Source organism: Megascapheus bottae, chromosome 17, assembly GCF_031878675.1.
Source record: "Megascapheus bottae isolate mThoBot1 chromosome 17, mThoBot2.hap1, whole genome shotgun sequence".
NCBI classification, from domain to species: domain Eukaryota; kingdom Metazoa; phylum Chordata; class Mammalia; order Rodentia; family Geomyidae; genus Megascapheus; species Megascapheus bottae.
The window spans coordinates 48,824,592-48,848,635 of NC_143525.1; the positions used below are offsets into that span (position 1 = coordinate 48,824,592).

The 24,044-nt window shown below is 57.4% G+C and overlaps 1 protein-coding gene across 1 annotated transcript in view; it reads right to left on the reverse strand.

The window, feature by feature from the left end:
* The window catches only part of Dnah17 (dynein axonemal heavy chain 17), a 284,886-nt gene that overhangs the window by 25,374 nt on the left and 235,468 nt on the right, over window positions 1-24,044 (reverse strand). The window contains exons 27-53 of the mRNA XM_090351293.1: window positions 22,959-23,081; window positions 21,812-22,159; window positions 21,624-21,715; window positions 21,198-21,324; window positions 19,987-20,139; window positions 18,969-19,094; window positions 18,717-18,824; window positions 16,397-16,528; window positions 16,098-16,258; window positions 15,806-15,962; window positions 15,292-15,396; window positions 14,259-14,416; window positions 13,024-13,162; window positions 12,657-12,884; window positions 12,395-12,532; window positions 10,998-11,130; window positions 10,613-10,740; window positions 9,735-9,883; window positions 6,317-6,599; window positions 6,051-6,224; window positions 5,623-5,830; window positions 5,149-5,314; window positions 4,021-4,123; window positions 2,935-3,082; window positions 2,507-2,598; window positions 1,404-1,565; window positions 860-1,024 (exon numbers count right to left, since the gene is read on the reverse strand). Of these exons, the coding sequence (XP_090207419.1) occupies window positions 860-1,024; window positions 1,404-1,565; window positions 2,507-2,598; window positions 2,935-3,082; window positions 4,021-4,123; window positions 5,149-5,314; window positions 5,623-5,830; window positions 6,051-6,224; window positions 6,317-6,599; window positions 9,735-9,883; window positions 10,613-10,740; window positions 10,998-11,130; window positions 12,395-12,532; window positions 12,657-12,884; window positions 13,024-13,162; window positions 14,259-14,416; window positions 15,292-15,396; window positions 15,806-15,962; window positions 16,098-16,258; window positions 16,397-16,528; window positions 18,717-18,824; window positions 18,969-19,094; window positions 19,987-20,139; window positions 21,198-21,324; window positions 21,624-21,715; window positions 21,812-22,159; window positions 22,959-23,081 (4,206 nt within the window). The remainder of the gene's footprint in view (window positions 1-859; window positions 1,025-1,403; window positions 1,566-2,506; window positions 2,599-2,934; window positions 3,083-4,020; window positions 4,124-5,148; window positions 5,315-5,622; window positions 5,831-6,050; window positions 6,225-6,316; window positions 6,600-9,734; window positions 9,884-10,612; window positions 10,741-10,997; window positions 11,131-12,394; window positions 12,533-12,656; window positions 12,885-13,023; window positions 13,163-14,258; window positions 14,417-15,291; window positions 15,397-15,805; window positions 15,963-16,097; window positions 16,259-16,396; window positions 16,529-18,716; window positions 18,825-18,968; window positions 19,095-19,986; window positions 20,140-21,197; window positions 21,325-21,623; window positions 21,716-21,811; window positions 22,160-22,958; window positions 23,082-24,044) is intronic.

Below are 24,044 nucleotides of genomic sequence, written 5' to 3' on the forward strand. Positions count from 1 at the left end.
AAAGCTGGAAATGGAGCTGTGGTTCAGATGGTAGAGTGCTGGCCTTGAGCAAAAAATGCTTGGGAGCCAGGCACGGTGGCTCACGCCTGTCATCCTAGCTACTCAGGAGGCCGAGATCCGAGGATCATGGTTCAAAGCCAGCCAGGGCACTAACGACCTGACACTCTTATCTCTAATTAACCACTAGAAAACCAGAAGTGGGGCTGTGGCTCAAGGGGTAGGGTGGTAGCCTTGAACTGAAGAGTTCAGGGACAGAGACTAGGCCCAGAGTTCAAGCCCCACAATGACAAAAAAAATGCTTAGGGACATGGTCCAGGCCCTGAGTTCAAGCCTCAGGACCTACACTTGAGTAAGGGGAAGAGAAGAGTAGCTCAAAAGCATTAAAAGGAAAATAAGAGGGGGCCGGGAGTTTGGCCTAGTGGTAGAGTGCTTGCCTAGCATGCACAAAGGCCCGGGTTCGATTCCTCGGTACCACATACATAGAAAAAAGCTGGAGTGGTGCTGAGGCTCGAGTGGTATAGCTCTAGCCTTGAGAAAGTCCAAGGACAGTGCTCAGGCCCTGAGCTCAAGCCCAGGACTGGTAAAAAAAAAATAAGAGAAATAATTACTTTAGAAGCCTTAAATGATAGCTGTTAGTTCTTGCTAGCTTTCTACTGTGCCTCATGTGTATCTGTACGTCTATGAGTATTTATGCTAACACTAGACCTTTGAACTCAGGGCCTTATGCCCTTGCTTGGCTGTTTCACTCAAGGGTGTAGACATGCCCTGGGGTCTGGGCAGGGGCCCCGAGGACAGGCGGACAGGAGAGAAGTCCTCCACGGCCCAGCCCCAGCCCGGCTGCCAGTTGGAGCCCACACACCAGGTTCATGACCGCGTTCACTTCGTTGTAACTGTCCAGGACGTCGACTAAGAGCTTGTTCAGTTGAGCCATGTCCGTCACAGGGAAGTATTTGGGATCACCAATCCCTTGAGCAAAGTGGCAGAAGATGTTTGGTTTGGCGAATACGAGTTCTTCTCCGAGATCCTGGAAATAAGAGTGGAGATCTTTCCGTACAGAAATCGGAGTGGAGATCCTTCCAGATCTTGCCACCAGGGTCACCCGGATGGTTGCCCTGGCACCTTGCAAAGGTGGCCCCAAGGGTGCCAGGCCAAGGCCCAGGAAGGCTGGCAAAACTCTGTGGGGGGAGAGGGATGGGGGCCTGCACTCGGGGTGGCCAGGCCACACGTGCTCTCCTCCTGTGTGGTCACTAGTTGAGCGCGTGATTCCTCCTCACAGGCCCTGCAGTCATGGTGAGTGAGGAGGTGACCTGGTGGGCACCACCCGGCCTCCTCACAAGGCCCTTCCCAGGGGGTCTGCTCACCACCTTCCCCGAGCAGGGGAGGGGCCTGCCCGCCTAGCTTACATCAAAGAACTTCTTGGTGGAGGCCATGGTGACTCTGTGCAATGTCTCCTGGTCTTTCTCGTCTACCATCTTGTCACCATACACCCGTGAGGCCTCGTGAAGCCACAGGCGGACGAGGTCCAGGGGGGTTTTCAGAATCTCTGCAAAGGAGAACAAGAGGCCCTGCCCGCCCCCATGGGCTGCTCAGCATCTCTGTAGAATGTGTGTGTGTGCGTGCGTGCGTGTGTGTGTGTGTGTGTGTGTGTGTGTGTGTGTGTGTGAGAGAGAGAGAGAGAGAGAGAGAGAGAGAGAGAGAGAGAGAGAGAGAGAGAGAGAGACATAGAAAGAGAGAGAGACCTATCAGGCTGTTGGCTCTACTTGGGCTTGGACCCTGAAAGCCACTGGTGGCTGAGGTCACGCCTCTCACGGGGATGCAGTGGAGAGGAGCAGGGAGGCTAAGCTGGGGGGTGGCTGGGGGAGGCGACCACAGGATCCAGAGCAAATGCGCTCCAATCAGACCTGGCCCAGCCTGGCAGGGCTAGCAGGCTTGGCAGGTGGTGCTGGCAGAGGGGTGGGCACTGGCCAGGCCCCTGTGTGCTGGGCCCCGGTGAGGGAGGACAAACTCCCAACTTTGTGGAGTTTGTGTTCCAGTGGAGAAATGTGCTGCATTATGCCGTGGCCTGTGAATGGCGGAGCAGGCGGGGAGCCCTGGACGGACCCTTCCCGCCCTCCCACAGAATGGGAGTGAAAGCCTGGCCTAATGGCAACTCAGAATAAACAGTCCATAGCTGAGAGGAAATGCAGCTACGACACGTCACCTCATCATCACAACTGTCACCATCTTCACCACCGCCATCATCAGAAGCGCCCTCAGGCCCATCGTCACCCCACCCATCGTCACCTTTACTCTCACCATCATCATCGTCACCGCTGTCACCACCATCCTCGCCATCACCATTGTGATCTCCGTTATAACCATCGCCACCACCAGCCTGACGGCAGCGGCCACCCTTACCAGCCCCAGCCCCTCTGTTCTCGCCATCCACACTCCCACCTCCATCGGCCAACACGCTCTCCGCTCTCCCCTTCCAGCCCCAGAGGAGGGGAGCGCCGAGGGGCAGTACCTGGAAAATGTTGGAGAGGTCCCTGAGGTTGAAGATGTAATGAAACTTGATGGCCGTCGGAAGGAAGGTTGATGCGACTTTCTGATGCAAGGCTGTTCGGGAAAAAAGGCCGTGGATTCTCACCTACTCTTAACGGCCCCCGGAAGTGCAGGGCTCAATGTTTTTCTGCAGCAAGTGGACTAGGAGATGGTGACGACGGAAGGAAGTATGAACCCGGCTAGCGCCTCTGGGAGGGAGGACATGTGCAGATCCCCAGTGTGTGCCGAGCCTCCCGTCCTGGGCCTCTCCCCACCCCCAAGCTCCCGCACTCCGCAGGCCTTCTACGGCCACCTGGTGGCGTCACTGAAAAAATATTCATTCCACAGGGGAAAACATTTACCAGGGGAAACTCTGGAGAAGCATGGAAGCAGTGGGTTTTGCCAGCTTACCCAGGGCGGCAGCCACCAGCTGGCCGCTCAGCCTCTGCACCACGAGGGAGGCTGAGCGGTAGGACAGGTGCTGGGACAGGATGGTGTTGTAGATAGTGGTGAGGGCCTCCTGGCCCGGGAAGCTCACCGCAAACACACAGAAGTGGCGCTGCCGGAGACAATCGGGTCAGGCGGCTCTCGGGGCAGCTGGCGGCCAGGGCCAGCTTCTCAGAGAGCAGAGCCTTTCTACCCCCACTGTCTGGTGTCCCTGGGGTGAGGACAGGATGGATGCTTTTCCTCTCTGTACCCTGCATAGAAAACAGCTTCAAGTCCTGATTAAGTATAAAGCTCTGGGGCCAGGAGTTTGGCCTAGTGGTTAAAGTGCTTGCCTAGCATGTATGAAGACCCGGGTTCGATTCCTTGGTACCACATACATACAAAAAAAGCTGGACGTGGTGCTGAGACTCAAGTGGTAGAGCTCTAGCCTTGAGAAACTCCAAGGACAGTGCTCAGGCCCTGAGTTCAAGCCCCAGGACTGGCAGAAAAAAAACAAAACTGGAAGTGGAGTTGTAGCTCAAGTGGTAGAATGCTAGCCTTGAGCATAAAAAGCTAAGGGCTGCATTCAGACTCCAGTTTGAGCCTTAGGACCAGCACAAAACAAAACAACAACAAAAATCACTGGAGGAAGCCCAAGTTCTGGCCTCAGCTCTAGGTGAGCCACTGGGCCCCCAACCCCCTGGTAAGAGTGCTGGTCTGGCGTTACACCCCAGGCCTTTGCAGGCTCTGTGGGCTGGAGAGAAACGGAGCACTGTTCTGGACTCAGCCCTCATGCAGTTGTGTTTATCAGCGGATGCGCCAAACATTGCACAGAACATACTTATACTGAAAAGTGTCTGTGACATGTCTGCAAGTCAGGTTTCACTGAGCATCTGTATTGTCACCCAGGAAACGTGGCAGCTCTTTGGGGCCATAGGAGAGTCGGTCAATTTCTTGTCCTTCCTGACCTCCTCCCTCTCCCAGTTTCCTGACCAAAGGAAGGAGAATTCCTGCCGGCAGCGCCCACATCCCAACCCCGGCAGGCGGAGAGGCGGTGGCCCCTGTGCTCACCTGCAGTCGGGAGTCGATGGTGAAGGACCCTGCCGTGGGATTCATGCAAGCCACGTACTGGCAGTTATGGACGTCCTTCAGCGTCAGTTTCTGCCTGTCATACCTGCAGGTAGCGTGGCGGGGGGGGGGGGGGAACCAGCGTGAACACAGCCTGAAGGAGTCATCCTTTCCCCTGAGCTGGTGAAAGGAAAACCCTTGCTATGCAGCCATTGTGTTCTCAAGGGAACGTCTGAATGGGAAGGCAGAGGTGGGTCCCCGAGCGCAGGCTGGGGGTGCATTCCTCACCCCGGGGCCTCGGTCTTCTTTGCCGGGCACGGTGGCTCACACCACCTCTGGGGTGCCTCCTGCCCTGGCCACTCTGGCTGTCAGTAGCTGCTCTTGTGAAGTGGGCAGGGCCAGGCCCGGGGTGGCGTCTGCCTCTTGGTGGCTGGCAGGGACTCTCGGCCTCCACTGTCATCACAGTGTGCCCTCCCAGTGGGCTCACTCCATGGTAGTTTCTACAGTGCCTCCTTAGCATGGATGTAGATCACAGAGGTGTTTCTCTCCCCGCTCCCTTCAGCTTTTGCTTCTGAAACTCTTGGTGGAGATCAGGCGGGGCTCTGCTTGACAGGCTTCCTAACGCTCCTGAGCACTCACCGTGTCCACCCTTTTTTCCCCTCAGCCCTAGGCCTCCTGGAGACCGCTCTTGGTGGGGTTTGAACTTAGGGCTCCTGGCTTGCTCGGCAGGTGCTCTAGCACTGAGTCACACCTCGAGCCCTAGGGAGAGAACTATTGGACACCTAATCTGCTTTGCATTGCTCTCCTGAAGATCCCATAGGGCAAACTCCAGGACCAGCTGTGGAGAGGCAGGGAGGGGGAGAAGAAGCCCAGTGAGGGCATCTCAGGGCCCGCATGAGGGGAGAGGCGAGGGCTTGGGAGCCTCAAGCATCCCCACTTTCTGTCCTTCAGGCCTTTGGCTTAGCTGCTACCCCCACCCCGTCCCCACCACCCAGCTCACAGCCCCGTGGACTGAGGCTGGGCCACAGGCCTGTCTCAGTACTCATGGCTCTACTCTTTGACTCTGTGGCCCAGCCCCACCCACCGGCCCCGCCCCCAGGACTTGGCCCCGCCCCCAGCCCAGTGCCTCACCAGTGCCCGTGGTCCATGTGCTGTCGAATGAGGGTGTGCGGGGCCACCGTTCCGTACTTGTCCACCTCGGGCATGTTCATGTCGTCAATGAAGTAGATGAGCTTCTTGGTGCCTGGCGGCCCGTAGTTCCTCCCAGATTTCTTCTCCAGCGGCTTCTCCAGCACCCCTGGGGGAGGGCGTGGGAAGGCATGGGGTCTGGAGCTGCCAGCATGGGGCCGGGGAATGTGCACGCCCGGTGGGGCAGGGTCCCTTTCAGGGGGTGGGGGGCAGGGGTCCAGACAGGCAGCTGCCACCCTAGTCGTTCCTGGAGTCGTCGACTGCAGGGTCAGAGGCGGGGTGGCCTTTGTGTCAGCTGGGATGGGTGTGGGCTCTCCCAGCAGGCCCAGCCCCTCAGCCGTCCCTCAGTGCCCGCCCTTGGAGCTGGGCCCAGGGGCTGCCCACCGGGGGTCGGGGGTGGGGGGGCCCGTGGCTCACCCTGCAGCATGGCGGAGGTGGTGTAGAAGTTGAACGGCACGGCCTGCACCAGGTAGTCGTCCGTGCCCAGGCTCTCCAGCTTGTCCCCCATCAGCACCGACTTCCCCGTGCCCGCGTTCCCCACCAGCATCACGGGCCACGACTTGGCCATGAGCAGGTCAATAAAGTAGCGGATACGGATGGTCTCCGTGGTGTGGACCAGCGAGGCCTGGGACGGAGCAGAGGGCACCCGTCGGCCCCCGCCAGCCCCCTCTCACCCTCTCTGCTGTGAGCATCTTCAAAGCAACCCCACTCTTGAGACTCCCTGGCCGTGGGCCCTTCTGTCCGCAGCGGGCGGGCGTGGGCTGGCGTGGGCAGGCAGGCGCAGGCGGGCACAGGAGGGCGGGCGGAGAGGCGGGCCAGCGCGGGGCCCCAGCCGGGGAGGTTACCTGCAGCGGGATGTCGGGGTCCAGCTCAAAGGACGGCACCTTGTCCGTCCACGGCATGAACTTCTTGGTCTCGGGGTCAATGTAGTAGTCAAAGATGGTTCCCTGCGAAGGGAACTTGATGGTTTTGAACTCATTGATCCACCATTTACTGAACTCTACCCGATAATCGATAAGCTGTTCAAATTCAAGCACACAAAGGAAAGGGCCTGGCTGAGCGGGGCTGCCCAGTCCCCTAGCACGGGGCTGGGTCCCGGCCGCGCCGTCACCTGGTCCTGGAACATGGCGCCCCCGAAGGCCCAGAAGCAGGCGAACACGAAGTAGAGCTCGTAGAGCTCCTTGGGCGAGTCGGGCGGGGCGTTCTTCTCGGTGAGCAGGCACTCCAGCAGGTAGAGGATGGTCTGCGTGATGGTGATCTCGGGGATGGGCGTGATCCGCTTGAAGCCAAACCGCAGCTTGTCCAGGCACGTGGGCAGGTACTTGTCGAACAGGATGGTCAGGTTGGCCTTCTCCGACTGCACCTTGCGCCTCTCGATCCAGCTGCTCACCACCCTGGGGGACGCGGCACAAGCAGGAAGTGCCTCGGGAAGGACCCCCCACCTCTCCTCCGTGCGTGGCCAGCCCGGAGCCAGGGCCACGCCTAAGGGTTCCCTCCAGAGTGGTCCCTCTGTGTGGGCCGGGACCCGAAGAGAGCCCAGGAGGCCTGGGGGCAACCGGGCCTGTGCGCTCTCTGGACTGGGAGCTATGGGGGTGCCCTAAGCCTGGGGCAACTGCGGACCTCCTGCTGCCACCTCCCCCAACAAAGCTAATGTGAAGCTGAGGGATGGGAGAGGAAAAGAGAGGAGAAAAGTCTCATGCCATCATCCGGGGTGAGGTAGACAGAACCTGGGGGGATAGGAAGGAAGGGAAGAGTGGGGGCAGGGAGTGGGGAGGAGGGCTATCTTATGACACCATGCAGACCTCTGGATCCAGCCAGGCCTGAAGCTCCCACCTAGTGGGGTGTGTGCGTATGTGTGTATGACTGGGAAAACATCTCCTCTGGAAGAGTGTTACGTTTAGCATTTATAAAGTTCTAGTACCAAAAGAAAACAAAATGAAATCAGAAAATTGCACAAAGAACAAACCAAGCATTGGTTCTTCGAGAAGATAAAGTTGATAAAACCCTTAGCCAATCTGACCAAAAGGAGAAGACGAATCAACCAGATAAACAAAATCATGGCTAGAGAAGGAATAATGACAACAAATATACACCAAGTCCTGAGCAGTATGAAGGAACACTGAAAACCTTTATTCAAGGAAACCAGTAGACAGAGATCTATTTCTAGATGACCTCTAACTAGGAAAACTGAGATTGAAACAGCAATAAAGAGTCTCCCAGGGCTGGGAGTTTGGCTTAGTGGTAGAGTACTTGCCTAGCATACATGATGACCCAAGTTCAATTCCTTGGTACCACATACATAGAGAAAAAAAAAGCCGGAAGTGGTGCTGAGGCTCAAGCGGTAGAGCTCTAGCCTTGAGAAAATCCAAGGACAGTGCCCAGGCCAATTGATTTCCAGAAGAATTTAACAAGCCCCTTAAAGGAGAACTCCCCAGGAAATAGGAAGGAAGGGTCACCCCTAAACTCATTCTGTGGAGCCATCCCCATCCCCCAAGCCAGACAGGGACATACCAGCAACCACAAATGGGAACTATACACCAGTCTCTTTAATGCAAAACTTCTCAAAACACATGCTAACCAAATTCAACAACTATGTAAGGCTGGTTCATATGTATAAACCAATAAATGTAATCATGACACTTAAACAGAATCAAGGACAAGTATCACATGATCATCTCAATAGATGCAGAAAGAAATTGAAGAAGATGCCAGGAGGTGAAAAGACCTCCTGTGCTCATGGATTGGCAGAATTCAAGAATACTGTAAAAATAGCCATCCACTAAAAGTGATCACAAATCCACTGCAGTACCCTCAGAATCCAGGTGTGATATAGTCACAAAAGACTGAAGAGGCAAAGCCAACCCTGAACAAAATAAGCAGTCCTGCAGGTGTCACAACTCCAGAATTCAAACTTTACTACAGCATCACACTGATATAAACTGCTTATACTGGCATAGAAACAGGCCTCAAAAACCAATGGAAGAGTCTAGAACACACACAGCCAACTAATATTTGACAAAACAGCCAAAAGTCTGTATTTGATAAAGACAGCTTCTTCAATATAAATGGAACATCTGTGCACAGAACCCTGAAACTGGATCGTGGTCTCTTTTCTCATGTGAATATCAATTCAAAGTAGAGCAAAGACCTCAAAAAATTAGATCTGAAACCTTGGAACTTCTGTAGGATGGAGCAGGGAAAACATAAGAATTCATTTGTATTGGCAAGAAACTTCCTGAATAGAATTCCAGGGGCTTGGGGCCGGGAGTTTGGCCTAGTGGTTAAAGTGCTTGCCTAGCATGCATGAAGACCCGGGTTCGATTCCTCGGTACCACATACATAGAAAAAAGCCGGAAGTGGTGCTGAGGCTCAAGTGGTAGAGCTCTAGCCTTGATAAAGTCCAAGGACAGTGCTCAGGCCCTGAGCTCAAGCCCAGGACTGGCAAAAAAAAAAAAAAAAAGAATTCCAGGGGCTAGGCAAATGGGAAAGAAAATGGACAGGCGGGATTGTATCTGCACAACGAAGGACCATCTAAGGGGAAAGACAGCCTGCAGAATGGAAGATCGCTTGCAGCTGGATGTCCACGGGGGTTTCATAGCCAGGACCTCCAGAAGCTCAAAAACTTACCCCCGATCCCCAGGAGCTCAACTAATGAGCCGGCAGACATTTCCCCGAAGCCCAGATGACCAATGAACACACGAGGAAATGCTCAACATTTCTGGCCAGAAAAACATGGAAATCAAAGTGACACTGAGATTTCACACCAGTAAGAAGCGACTGTTCTCCAGCTGACCCCAGACCCTGGACCTCAGCCGCTTCCTCCCAACCCCTGGGGAGCCCCCCGCCTGACGTCACCGTGGCTTTCTCTCCCCCACTCCTCGCTGTGCCTGTGTGACTCCTGCCCCCACCTCCCATCCCTGTGCTCCAGGGGAAGCAGTGTTGGCTCTCCAAGGACACCTCCTCCTGGGACTTCGGGACGTGACCTTCCCCAGTGGCAGAGCCCCTGGGCCTTCCAGCCCCTGCCTTCCCAGCCTCTCCACCTGGTCCATTGTCACTGTGCAACTGCATTGCTTATGAAGAGGCATCTGCCTCCTCCCTTCACTGGCACGAGGAGACTCAGGACACACCAATGTTCATCACATGGCCGGGTGGAGGGGAGGGTGGGTGGGTGGGTGAGTTTGCCACTCTCTCCTATTGTTAGATGGATGGAGAGATGGACAGGATTGATGAATGGACATGCAACTCGTATGGATGGAAGAGGGATGGATGGATGGATGGAAGATGAGTGAAGATGGATGGATGGATGGATGGATGGAAGATGGATGGATAGGTGGATGGATGGATGGAAGATGGATGGATGGATGGAAGATGGATGGATGGATGGATGGAAGATGGATGGATGGAAGATGGATGGATGGAAAATGGATGGATGAATGGATGGATGGATGGATGGGTGGGTGGATGGAAGATAGATCTACACTCTGGTCTTGGCTGCCAGGCTGGGAGGGGAGCGCCAGCAGCACACTCACGGGTTCCAGCCCAAGTCCGCTGGGTTGATGTAGAGGATGCCGGCCCTGGAGACAGTGGCCGGGGTGGCCGTGCGCAGGTGGCTGATCTCAAACACCAGCCGCATGGTGCGGTTCAGCGGGATTCGCTCATTGCTGGCCAGGGTGAGGACCTAGGGCGGGGAACGGAAAGGCTGAGCGGCCAGCAGCAGAGCTGGGGGGGAGGCTGAGCGGCCAGCAGCAGGTCAATCAGAATGGAGAGCGGGGTGGGGGTGGCGGCAAGCATGGCTGGGCTGTCCTTGCTTTCCGCTCCAGCCCACACCCTCTGGACACCTCTAAGTCCATGCTGCAGAGGGCTCTGGACAGGCACAGGAGCTGGCATCATACCAGGGGATGAAACACGCCTTTCCCAACCACAGCCCCGAGCTGGGCACCACAGGCCTGCAATCGTATCTACTCACAAGGCTGAGATCTAAGGATCGAGGTTCAAAACCAGCCTGGGCAGAAAAGTGCCCTTGAGACTCTTTATTTCCAATTAAACACTCAACAACGGGAAGTGGTGCTGGGCTCTAAGTGGTAGAGCTCTGGCCTTGAGCTGAAGAGCTCAGCGACAGTGCCCAGACCTTGAGTTCAAGCCCCATGACTGAAAACAATAAAGTCCACGGCCCTCTCCTGGAGCTGCCCATGATCCTCTTCCGCCTAACTCACCAGCCTTTTGTGTATGTGACCCAGGCTGGCCTCTCGGCCTCAGCCTCCTGAGGGAGTGCTGGGGAAACTCAGTTTCCTAGACAGTTATGGAACCCATTCTGCCTCCCCAAACAGCTGCCATCTTTCCCGCATCGCGCCACGGTGAGCTGGGGGTGGGGCTCGGTGCGGGGCTCCACGCCGGCAGGGCCACCGACCTTGTTGTCGTCCATGACCGTGTTGAGGGACTCGATCCACATGGGGTCGATGTCCCCGTCCAGGACAATCCACTTGGGGCCGTCGTGTGTGATGTTTGCCAGGTCCCGCATGATGGTGGAGAACAGGCCTGGGGGACGCGGGGCATGCTGGGACAGCCACTCCACCATCCTCAGGGAGGAGGCAGGAAGGGAGCAGGGAAGGGGACATCCCTGGGGCGGGCCCGGACTCCCTGGGGCGGCCTCCTCCATTGCCCCCAGGTCTTCCTTAGCCACTTCCCAGAGGTACTCGGCTGAGGGGAGGGTGTGGCCTGGTGGCTGAACCCTGAGTCCTCGGAGTGCCCCTCTTTTCCTGTGGAGCCCCCCACGTCAGGGCAGCTCCACTCACCATCTTTCCACTCCCTGGTGGCCGGGTTGATGATGCCGAAGAGCTCATCGCAGGTCACGGCCTTGGGGTCCAGGTCAATGGCCACAGGCTTTCTCTTCATGTTCTGATAGGTCTTGTTGAGGGACTTGAGGACCTGGCGGGGGGGGAGGGGGTGACGGCTCTGCACAGGGCCTGCGGGGGCAGGGGGGTCTGGGGGGGCAGCGGCCTGGCCCCTGGCCTGAGCCTGGACGCCTCCAGTCCACACAGGGACCTGGGGGTGTCTGTGCCCCTGACAGTGTGGAAGTGAGGTGTCTGACTGTTCATGTCTACCCACTCCACGGAGCCCCCGAGGCCTGCGGAGACACAGCATGGCCCCTGCTCACAGCAAGGAGATCGTCGTGGTTCTCAGGGACATTTTAGGATACAGCGTGTGCTGTGTGTGGGCGCGAGCGTGCATGTGTGTGTACGCGTATGGATGTATCTATTCCGTTATAGAAAACGGAGTGCAGGTAGTTTTTTGGTATTGGGGATGGGCCCCAGGCCCTTGGCATCTGCCACAGCTATGCAGCTATTCCATCCATGAGCCACAGCTCAGCTAGCTTTATCATTTTTATTTTTTTGTTCTGTTGGTGGTAGGGCTTCATCTCAGGGCCTGGACACTGTCCTTGAGACTCTTTGTGCTCTACTCCTTGAGCCACGGAGCCAGTTCCATTTTTCGAATGGTTAATTGGAGATAAGAGCAGCATGGGGACTTTTCTGCCTGACCTGGCTTTGAACCAAGATCCCCAGATCTCAGCCTCCTCAGTAGATAGGATTACAGGCATGAGCCACTGGTGCCAGCTTTGCCCCTACGTTTTAAAAGAACACTTGGGAGCTAGGTGCCAGGTCCAAGAGACTCTTACCTTCAATGAACCACCAAAAAGCTGGAAGTGGAGCTGTGGCTGGCTCAGGTGGTAGAGTGTTAGCTTTGAGCATAAAAGCTAGGGACAGTTCCCTAGCCCCGAGTTTAAGCCTCTCCACTGAACTCAGGGCCTTGTCATCTTGCTCTGCTTTTTTGCTCAACGGTAGTGCTCTACCACTTGAATCACATTTCTAGTCCTGGCTTTTTTCTGGTTAATTGGAAATAAGTCTCAGAAATGTATCTGCCAGGGCTGGCTATGAACCAAGATCCTAACACCTCAGCCATCGGCACTTGACTTCGGAGATGATTTCTTCATGCTCACACAATTGTCCAGCCCGTGGGCCCATTTAGCGTCAGTCCAGGCCGACCCAGAGTCTCCAGTGCGGCGACCACCCTCTGAAGTTCCCCTAGCACTGGGCTGGGGCCCTGGAGTCAGGAGAGGGGAGGATGGGCTGACCCTTGACCCCTGACCTCCATGACCTCCGCGGTGGCCGGAACCTCCAGCCAGGGTCCTTGCCTGGGACTTGCCGCTGCCTGCATTGCCAATGACGAACACTGAGTGGCGGACCTGCAGCAGCTCCTCCAGCTGCACCACCTTCAGCACGAAGCTGTCCTCCGCCTGCAGCTTCAGCTCCACGATGCTCTGCTTGATGATCTGCTCCCAGACGGAGGGACAGATGTGAGCGCCACCCCACTGGCTGCTTCCGCCCTCTGGCGGGTCCCAAGCTCTGCCACCCAGGGGCCCCGCTTGGCCGGGATGGAGGCAGGGACCTGAGTACCTTCTCGAAGTTCAGGTCTCGCTTTCGAGGCACATCCAGCGCGGGGAAGAGGTCGCCGATCAGGCCCATGAAGACGGGCAGGTCGTCGGTCACGATCTTGGGGATGTTGAAGTCCCTCAGGGCCCTCATGAGCACCTGGTCCTCCGCCCGGGTGGGGTCCCCCCTCTTCAGGGAGCCGGCCACCACCAGCACAGACTTGATGGCCCGCAGGCCCCAGTCGTAATGGTCCTGGAGAGGAAAGGGGGGGTCTTTGCACGCTGCCGGCTCGCTCTGGGGTCCGCAGGGCGGGGACAGAGGCCGGCCTGGCGCCGGGTGTGTGGATGTGGCCACCCCGCCCCGCCCCCGGCCGGCTCCCTGGGCTCCACACCTGCTTGGACAGCAGCTCTTTGCATAAGGTGTAGAGCGTGATGAACTTCCGGGCCAGCAGGCGGGCCTCCAGGAAGCCCTCCGCCACCAGCATGATCTCACAGATGAGCTCGAAGTCCGGGACCACCATGGCGCAGGGCCTGGGGAGACCGCACGGGCGGGCATGGGGCCTCCTCCCCCGGGCTTCGCCCCACCTCCCAGCCCCCCCAACTTCCCCACACCCAGGGCCCTGGCTCGGCTCTGCTCTCCTAGCTGCGGCCTCTGCCTCAGGGAAGATGGAGAGTTTTTTTTTTTTTTCTGATGGTGCTGGAATTTGAGCTCCGGTCCTTGCACTTGCTCAGGCAGGTGCACTACTGCTAAGCCAAACCTCTAACCCCAGTCTTTTCTAGTTATCCAGTGTTATTATTATTGCCATTATTATTACTACTTTTGGTGCCATTATTGAGGCTTGATCTCAAGGCCTTTGAGTTCACTCAAAAGCCCTTTTCACTCTAAGCTAGTGTTTTCCCACGTGAGCTACATCTTCACCAGTTACAGCTTTTTGTTGTTTAATTGGAGGTAAGACTCTCACAGCCTTTTTTTGCCTAGGCTGGCTTTGAACTGTGATTCTTGGCTCTTCACTGCACGCTAGCCAGGGTTACAGGCACGGATCACCAGCATGCAGATTTTCATAGCTGTTATTGTTACTATTGTTTTGTTGGTCACTGGGTTGAATTCAGCGTCTGGGTGCTGTCCCTGAGATTTTCTGCTCAAGGCTAGCAATCTACCAATTGGAGCCCGTTTTCTGGTAAAGTGGAGGTAAGAGTCTCTCGGACTTTTCTGCTTAGGCTGGCTTCCAACTTTGATCCTCAGATTTCAGCCGTGTGAGTAGCTGGGATTACAGGTGTGAGCCACTGGCCCCTGGCCTTGCTAGTGCCTTTTGAGATAGCGTCTTGCTTGTCTGGGCGTGCATCTGCATGTGTGGGGCATGTTCGGTTTTCCTCTGTAGTTAGGATGACACGTGCCTCTGTGCCTGGCTCTTGGTTGATGAGGAATAGGAGTGCCTCACAACCTTTTTGCCTGGGTTGGCCTTGAACCACAATCCTTTCCATCTTAGCCTCCAAGTAGCCTAGGATTGCACACCCGAGCCACTCGGCCCTGGCTTGACGGAGAACTTGCCGACTGCGCCCTGGCCCCTCCGGCCCGCAGCTGGGCCCCGCCCGTCCTCCGTTCTCCGCTGTCTCTGGATGCACCCACCTGAACAGGGCCTTCAGGTTCTCGGGCAGCTCGGTGCGGCCGGCGTAGCCGGGGTTCATGGTGATGAAGATTCCCACCGTGGGGATGAGACCGATCATCTCCCCCAGGAAGTTGAACGTCTTCTTCTTGGCCCGAATGGCATCTTGGACACATTTTACCTAAATGGTCAGTGCACGGACACCAGCATGGAGCCGCCTGGCTTTGAAAGCCTCGTAACCACTGCCCCCACTGTCTGGCCTCATCCCCCATGGCTGACCCTCGGCTGCTCGTGGAGTTACGAGAGTGGACCTTAAGGTGGCTCTCTATGTCGGGTGTCCAGGCTGTGGCCTTTGTCACTTCCCGGGGCATTCCCCCTCCTTCCCTCTGGAGGCCCATCTCTCTCCCACCTGACCCTCACCAGGTCATCCGGAGCCAGTACAGGAAGCTGCAGAAGCTGCCTGCAAGTCTCCACATCACCACTGGAGGGCGCTGGGGACTCACGGTTGAGCACCCCCCCCCCCCACACCTGCAGTCACCTGACCCTGTCTCTCCAGGTCTCACAGGCCCTTCCCCCCCCCCCCCCCCCCCCCCCCCCCCCCCCCCCCCCCGTGGACACTGGCCAGGCTTCAGAGCACCTGGCTCAAGTACTCAGTGCCTCAAACTGGCTCCATGAGAGAATTCTGGGGTGGCTCCCTCATCTGGTCGTGGGGTTCTCCTCCTAGCCGGCCTTCAGGCTCTGTGCACCCCAGCCCCCAGTGAGCCGGGCAGGGTGGGGAGGACGGCCCCCTGGAGACCAGCCCAGGCGACCTTCACCCCGAGGCCTGCACCCTCACTTCCCTTTTCTCTGCGCCTGCTGAGCCTGGCGCCCACCGCTCACTGCCCGAGCAGGGCCCTTGCTTGGGGTTTGGGGTGGGTGGCTGGACTTGGTTTATTGGGACCCCCAGAGCTGGGCCTCCAGCCTCCAATTCTAGTAACAGAACCTCCACGTTGGTTCTGGTACTGGAGAATGGCCTCCGTTTACCTCGGGGGACCCGAGCCGGCTGGGGGCGCCTACCTGCACGGCAATCACAGACAGCACTTCCACGGAGATGCGGTTGAACTCATCGAAGCAGCCCCAGGCCCCGGTCTGGGCCAGGCCCTTGTAGATGTTTCCACAGGACTGGGCAGGGGGGATGGGGGGGAAGCATCAGAGGCTGGGTGGGGCCCCTCCACAGCAGGGTGGGGCTGCAGGCCCCCCCAAAGTACGTGTTGCCTAGGCCCCAGCCTGCCTTTGCACCAGGCAGCCACAGAGCCACGGGGCACAAGGAGGCTTCCGTGGGCTGTCAGCGGGTCTGTGGGCCTCAGCTTCAGGATGCAGACCCCCACCCCAGTGTGATGGAGAGCCCAGGTGCCAAGCCCAGTGACCACCCCTTGCTACCACCAGGCCGCCCTGTCTGCCTCTCCCGCGGTGGGAGCTGCCGCCTGGAGAGGGAGGCGCCAATACAGAGGGAAGGGCAGGCCTCTCGCACATGGGGACCATGGAGGGGACACGTGGAGTGGACACGGCGGGCCCGGGGCCTGCTTTGTACCTTGTAGTCCATCTGCTCCGAGCAGTTGAAGACGTACACCATGGTGCCCAGAGCCCTGCCCAGGTCCTTGGTCGTCTCTGTCTTGCCCGTGCCGGCAGGGCCCGCAGGGGCTCCACCCATGATCAGATGGAGGGACTGGGTCAGGGTGATGTAGCACCTGCCAAGGGCCCGGGGTTACCTGGGGGACTGGAGCCTCTCTGTGCCAGGAGAAGAGGGGGAGGGCTGGAAGGAGGAAGAGGAGAGGCGGGAGGAGAGGGGGCCGGGTGGAGGGAAGGGGTCGGGCGGGCCTCACCTGTCGGTGAGGGGCGTGATGACCAGCCGGGGTGTGTTGCCCAGGTACTCGTAGGAGTACTGGATCTGGGCATCACAGATGTTGGCGAAACAGTGCTTCTTGTCCTCGTCCCAGCGGTGGCGGAGCTGGGACTGCCAGGTGAAGGCCTGCGAGCTCTCCACCTGCAGGCGGCACCCACGCGCAGGGCAGCCTCAGCGCGGGCCCGGTGTGGCTCAGGACCCCCACCTCTTCCCCCGCGGTGTCCTCGTGTCCCGTCCCCCCCCGCCGGGCGTCCCGGCGTCCCGGCCCCCTCTCTGTGCCTTGGCCAGGATCATCTTGGCCACCACGTCGCGGGCGTGCACGTCGATGGTGCAGATGGTCATGATCTTCATCCTGTCGCCCGCACTCAGGTTGCCGATGAGCAGGGTGATGAGCGCGTTGAGCTGGCTGATCTGGGGGGGGGGGCGGGTACCCACAATGACACCTGCTGCTGAGACCCCGCCACGGAGATCCCCACCATGGAGACCCCGCCATGGAGACCCCACCATGGAGATCCCACGGCTGGGACCCCGCCACAGAGACCCTACAGCTGAGACCCCGCCATGGAGACCCTGCCACGGAGACCCCCACCATGAAGACCCCGCCCCGGAGACCCCACCGCTGACACCCTGCTGCTGAGACCCCACCACGGAGATCCCCACCATGAAGACCCCGCCACGGGGACCCCACCACGGAGACCCCACCACAGAGACCCCACTGCTGACACCCCGCCATGGAGACCCCTCCATGGAGACCCTACAGCTGACACATTACTATGGAGACCCCGCCACGGAGACCCTACCACAGAGACCCCATCATAGAGACCCCACCATGGAGACCCTGCCATGGAGACCCCGCCATGGAGACCCCGCCATGGAGAGATGCCACAGAGAGACACCACAGAGGGGTGCCACAGAGATGCCACCATGAAGACCCCGCCATGGAAGGAAGCTATGGAGAGACACCACAGAAGGATGCCATCAAGGAACTCCCACCCTGAAATCCAACACAGAGACCCCACCACAGAGGGACACCATGGAAGGACTCCTGTACCAACACCATGTCACAGAGGGTGGCATCCCACACCCTGCCTGCCGTGAGTAGGGGGGGCACTGGGCTGGCTCTGAGTCCCAGAGGAGTTCAGACTGCCTGGCTTTGTTTATGATGAAAAAAAGTTTGCATATTTTACACCAAAATTAATTTGTGCATGTGAAAAGATTCAAAGCCTGCATAAGGAAGTGCTATCAGTAGTCATTGTGAGAAACAACTTCCCCCTTCTCCTCCCCCTCCTCCCCCTCCTCCTCCTCCCCCTCCTCCTCCTCCCCCTCCTCCTCTTCCTCCTTCTCCTCCTCCTCCCCCTCCTCCTCCCCCTCCTCCTCCTCCTCCTCCTCCTCCTTCTCTTCTTTGTCTTGGCCTGAGCACTGTCCTTGAGCTTTCTCAAGGCTAGATAGAGTTCTACCACTTGAGCCACAGCACCACTTCTGGATTTTTCTGTGTAGGTGGTACCAAGGAATCCAACCCAAGGCTTCCTGCATGCTAGGCAAGCACTCTACCACTAGGCCACACTCCTGGCTCAACTTTTTCTTTTTACATTAAAAAAAAATGTGTGTGTGCACATGTGTGTGTGCATGTATGTGTGAGCATGTATGTGTGTATGTGTGTGCGTGTATGTGTGTATGCGTGTGCATATATGTGTATGTGTGTATGTATGTGCATGCATGTGTGTATGCATGTGCGTGTATGTGAGCATGTGCGTGTGTGCATGCATGTGTGAGTGTGTATGTGTGAGCATGTATGTGTGTGCATGTATGTGAGTGTGTATGTGTGTGCATGTATGTGTGTGCGTGTATGTGTGTGCGTGTATGTGTGAATGTGTATGTGTGAGCGTGTATGTGTGAGCATGTATGTGTGTATGTGTGCCTGTATGTGTGTGCATGTATGTGTGTGCATGCATGTGAGTGTGTATGTGTGTGCATGCATGTGTGAGCGTGTATGTGTGTGCATGTATGTGTGTGCATGTGTGAGCGTGTATGTGTGTGCATGTATGTGTGTGCATGCATGTGAGCGTGTATGTGTGTGCATGCATGTGTGAGCGTGTATGTGTGTGCATGTATGTGTGTGCATGTGTGAGCGTGTATGTGAACGTGTATGTGTGAGAGTGCATGTGTGTGTACATGTATGTGTGAGCATGTATGTGTGTATGTGTGCCTGTATGTGTGTGCATGCATGTGAGCGTGTATGTGTGTGCATGCATGTGTGAGCGTGTATGTGTGTGCATGTATGTGTGTGCATGTGTGAGAGTGTATGTGTGTGCATGTGTGAGCGTGTATGTGTGTGCATGTATGCGTGTGTGTGCATGTGTAAGCCAGGCCTTGGGGTTGGAGTTAGGGCCTGGGTGCTGCCCCTCAGCCTGGTGCTCTACCATTTGAGCCAGAGCCACATTTTTCGACTTCACTGGAGAGGAGGCTCACGGCCTTTCCCGCCTGGGATCCTCCCGTCTCAGCCTCCCGAGCGGCTGGGATGAGAGGCTCGAGCCAGCAGCGCCCGGCTCCTGGCAGCTTGGCCGTGGTGGCGCTGTATGGCGGCGTGGGGCCTGCACACCTGCTTCTTGTTGTAGTCCTTGATGGAGTTTTCATAGCCTTCCTCCAGCCGCGCGAATGCCAGGCCCACCTCCGTCGTCCACCAGATCTGGGTGCAGGTGAGGGCGATCTGGGAGCACAGCCACCCGGTGAGGGCCACCGTGCCTGCACACAGTGCCTGCACACGGTGCCCGCACACGGTAGCTGTGGCTAGCGCCCGGCCGCTGGGCAGTGTCCCCCCACCCTGACCACAGTGCGAGGCCGGGCCGCTGACCTGGGCCGGGTAGTCGAAGATCCACTGCTCTCTGGGCTTCTCCTCGTAGGTGACCACCGCTTCAGGGATGAGGTGGCGCAGCGTGGCGCACATGCGGTCTAGCACGCGGTTCAGCCACACTTCCACCTGGGGACGTGAGCGGAAGCCACAGTGAGCAGGCCGCTGCCAGGGGTTCCTCATAGTCAGCGCCATTCCCGGGGGAGAGGGGGAGGAAAGCTCCAGGCCTTGGAGGGTTAGAGCCCAGCGGGACCTTGGCGACCCTTTTTATCTCTATTGCTTTTTTTCTTTTCAGCATCGGGATTTGAACTCAGAACCTTGCACTTGCGCAGCAGGCACTTTACTGCCACCCCCCCCCCCCCAGCTCCCAAGCCTTTGGTGTACACTCAGTTATGTCTCTAAGGGCAGGGGCCCAAGAGCTGTGTGGAGGAGCAGGCAGCCGGGCCGAGGACTCTGCTCCTGTCAGCTTCAGGACCTGGTGGGTACAGGCACTTGGTCAGCAAGGGGCATCAGGCCTGGCATGTGGGCACTGGACACTGCTGACACCCTGTGTGTGTGGGGGGGAGTGTGTGAGGAGGGAGGGGGGAGAGAGTAGGGGAGAGAGAGAGTAGTGTGTGTGTGTGTGTGTGTGTGTGTGTGTGTGTGCGCGTCCGCGCGTTTGCTGGTAGTGGGGCTTGAACTCGGGGTCTCACGCTCTTCTTTAGTTTTGGGGGGCACAGGTCTGCCTGGCCTTTGCGTCCCCACAGGAAAGCCCTCAGCGGGGCCGTGGGGGCTCTTCATCTCTGCTCGCTGGTCGTCATGTCTGAGGGGTGAAGGGACCTGGAGCAGACACCAGCCCTGGGCCGCCGCAAGTTCAGCCTCTAGACGGGAGGTTTCCGCCCCGGGTCGGCTTGACTTCCACCACTGCTTGAGCAGTAGCTGGGCAAGCGTCCAGGAGCGCAGGGTCGCTCTGAGGGCAGGCGGCGCGCTGCCCTCCTCCCGGCTCTGCCCCGGGGCCGTGCGGGGCCGTGCGCGGGCTCACCTGCCCGGAGAGGTCGCAGTCCCGGTCAAACTCCACGTACTCGTCCTCCTTGCTGTACATTCCCATGCCTATCTTGATGGGTTTGTTGTCGGCGTCCAGCTGGAACTTGAGCTTACACAGGCTGTCAAAGAGCTTGGACAGGTGGCGGCTCACCTGGGACGGCAGTGGACTCACGGTGATCGAGGGTTTGGCACCCGCATGCCCCGCTCCAGGCTCCCCATGGGTAGCTCCCTCCCTCCCTCCCTCCCTCCCATATTTTTGTGTGCTGGTATTGGGACTGAACCCAGGGCCTGGGCACTGTCCCTTAGCGTTTTCACTCAAGGCTGGTGCTTTACCCCTTGAGCCACACCTCCACTTCTAGCTTTTTTTTTTTTTGTGGGTAATTGGAGGTAAGAGCCTCACAGACTTTCCTGCTCAGGCTTGGTTTGGAACCCAGATCCTCAGATCTCAGCTTCCTGAGGAACTGGGATTACAGGCATCCATTGGTGTTCTGTTCCTTCCTTCCTTTTTCTTATATTCACCCCATCTCTCGTTCATGTTAACTGAACATGGCTTAGTCAACTAAAGGAAGTGGGAGAACTGATCTTGGGCAGGAGACAAAAACCAGATCCTGGACCACGGGATCGTCAAGCCTGCCAGGTCATTCATGTATGTGTGTATGTGCAAATGTATGTAATGGTCTCCAGTTACCTAGGTCACTCTTTTCCTGTGTGTGGATCCTCAGAGGACCACTAGGTGACTTACAAGGCTAATATGGAAGATGACCAGTGAGTTTGAGTGCATACATCAATTTTTTTTTGTCGGTTGTGGGGCTTGAACTCAGGGCCTGCACACTGTCCCTGAGCTCTTTTGCTCAAGGCTAGAGCTATAGCACTTGAGCCACAGCTCTATTTCCAGATTTTTTTGAGTGGTTAATTGGAGATAGGAGTCTCATGAGGACTTTTCTGCCCCAGCTGGCTTTGAACTGTGATCCTCAGATCTCAGCCTTCTGAGTAGCTAGGGTGACAGACGTGAGACACTGGTGCCTGGCTGCATGCCTCATTCATACATGGGATCTTGCTAAACCCCTGGCTTCTTAGCCATTCCACACGAGGGTGAGGTACAGGGTGAGATTTGTGCCCAGTCCCACCAGAGCCTCCTCCTCTGGCCTGGAACCCGGAGCGCAGGGCATGACCCTGGCTTGTCCTTCAGAGTACCAGGGTCCTGCGTACCTCCACAGGGTCATTTCCATTGGACAGGATATCCAACAGGTCGGCAGAGGAGACAAAATAGAACCGTGGGAATGCCAGTCTTTTGGTCTCTAAGTATTCCGCCAAAGCCTTTTCGCATATGGCCAAGCTGGAAGGAAGGAAGGAAGGAAGGAAGGAAGGAAGGAAGGAAGGAAGGAAGGAAGGAAGGAAGGGGGGAATGAGGCTGGTAGGCCCTGCTCGCAGAGTCTTGGCCAGCCCATCAGACCGGCGCACTGGCTGAGTCCTGCATGGACCCAGGTTTATGCTGCACTCTCTGCCAGCAGGGACCAGGAGGGCACTTGTTTAATTTTACCATCTCTGCTCATGACCCCACACCTGTGCCCGGTGCCGGCCGGCAGGGGGCGCTTGGCCCGGCTCCTGCCACCCTGGGTTTGAGTGGGGACCCACCTTTTCTTCAGCGACTCCAGTTTATCATAGAGACCCGGCTTGTTGGTGGCCTCCACCACGTTGGGCGTCTTTACCGCATCTTCCATCAAGGCCTGAAAGGAGACGCGGGTGCCTGGGTGTTATCGGCCCCCGTTTCTCCCCCTGGAGCCATTTCTGGAGATGCCCGAGGGCCAGCGGGCCGGACTCACCTTGAACTCCTTGTCGATGGAGTCGAAGCGCTGCGAGTCCTCCGGGAGCTGGGCCCGGATGTCCTCGGAGCCGATGAAGATGCTCTCCAGGTGGCTCCAGGTTCTCTGGACCTCAAACCAGATGGAGATGACCGAGTCCGCAGTGGACAGCTTCTGCTGCCAGCTGGTCACCTCCTTGAGGAAGTGGGACAGGTACTTGGACATCATCAGGTTCTGCAGCTGCACCTGGTTGTCCTCCAGGGTCTCCACCAGCACCTCGTCGGACTTGAGCATCATGGTGCCTGTCCTCGGGTGAAGCTCGTGCTCAAACTCCATGGTGGTCCAGGTGCTGTCCAGCGCCTTCAGAACCTACCAGCGGGAAAGACGGAGGACCAGGAGGTAGCTGTGGTGGAGCTAAGGGGGCGTCAACGGCCCTGGGACACGAGCCCGGGTGCCCAGCCTGCCATCGCTCCTAGCCGCCATAGGCGGGGAACCCTAGACGTTGATCCTCTGACCAGTGGACAGACATCGCGGCAAGACAGACACGCGTCCCATCCTCTGATTGGCAGCTGCCATGGCAGTCCACCGCTCTGTCCTACCCATGGATCAGAGGCTCATTCACTGTTTGGACAGACACCAGGGCAACCCAGATGCCTTCATCTTGTTTCTTACTTTTTGCCGTGGTTCTGCAGCTTGAACTCAGCGCCTGGGCACTGTCCCTTAGGTTTTTCTTTCAAGGCTGGAACTCTACCACTTGAATCATGCACCCCCTTCCAGCTTGTTTCCCCCTGGTTTATTGCAGCTATTAGGCTCATGAAATATCCTGCCTGGACTGGCTGTGAACCATGACCCAAGAGCTCAGCCTCTTCAGGAGCGAGGATTATAACCGTGAGCCACCGTGCCCAGCCCTGCATCCTGTTTCCTAAAGCGGGAGATGAGTTCCCAGGTGAACGGCTCCTCCCTGGACCCAGAAGGAGCAGCCATTCTCATCCTCGTGCCACCCGAGAGACAGCATGGCCAGGAATTGGTTGTTTTCCTGGACTTCTGTCTATGCCAGCTAGCAGAAGGCTGCTAGGCTTTCCTTTGGCGTTGAAGGCTCCTGGGCCCTGGGTGAGGTGCGACCCTGGGCGCCCTCGGTCTCTGGGGCCAGTCCTCTGTGGGGACCCACCTTCTCCATCCCAGACTCCTTCACCGCTTTGTCCACGATGTTGCGGACCTCGTCCTCATACTTGTGCAGGTTCAGCTGCAGCAGGTCTGCCAGGGTGGTCTGATCTGACATTTCAAACTTTACCTGGGGGGAGCAGGCGGTTCCTCGTGAGCGGGACGGCACAGCGCGCTGGCTGCTGCCCTCCGCTGCGAGGTGGAGGGGCATGGAGGGGGTGAGGGGGCGGGAGGCTTTCCACTGCCACTGAGGGACCTCAGCTAACATTCCAGGCTTCCCTTCTCTCCCCTGAAACCAGGCCCCAGCAGAACCCAGCTGTGGTGGGGCACAAAGTATCCCCCCAGAGTCGCTGCAGGCCTCAGGGTGCCAGCTCATAGGGAAATAGGGGCTTTATGGACAATAAAACCCTTGGGTTAATGGCCCAGTGCGTGGCCCACGCCTGTAATCTTAGCTGCTCAGGAGGCTGAGATCTAAGGATCCTGGTTCCAAACCAGCCAGGGTAGAAAATTCATGAGACTCTAATCTTCTGGCGAGAGGCCAGAAGTAGAGCAGTGGCTCATCAGGAAGAGTGCCAACCTTGAGCAACGGTGCCTGGGTACTGGGGTCAAGACCTAGTGCTGGCATATACAAGCAGAATGAAAAGGCTCGTGGGTTGAGCCAGGCATTGTGGTCCATGACTCAAACTCTAGCACTCAGGGGGATTGTGAATTCAAGGCTAACCTGAACTGCATAGTAAGACCTCATCTAAAAAAAAGTCAACATTGGGGCTGAGAGTGTGGCCTAGTGGTAGAGTGCTTGCCTAGCATGCATGAAGACCCGGGTTCAATTCCTCAGTACCACATACATAGATAAAAGCCAGAAGTGGTGCTGGGGCTCAAGTGGTAGAGCTCTAGCCTTGAGAAAGTCCAAGGACAGTGCTCAGGCCCTGAGCTCAAGCCCTGAGCTCAAGCCCTGGACTGGCAAAAAAAAAAAAAAAAAAAAAGTCAACACAACAACCAAAAGATCCTGGGAGGAGATTATGGCCCTAAGTCGCTGATGGGTGACCTTACCGAGGAGAGGAGCGGAGGAGGGTCTGAGTCAGAGGCAGCTAAG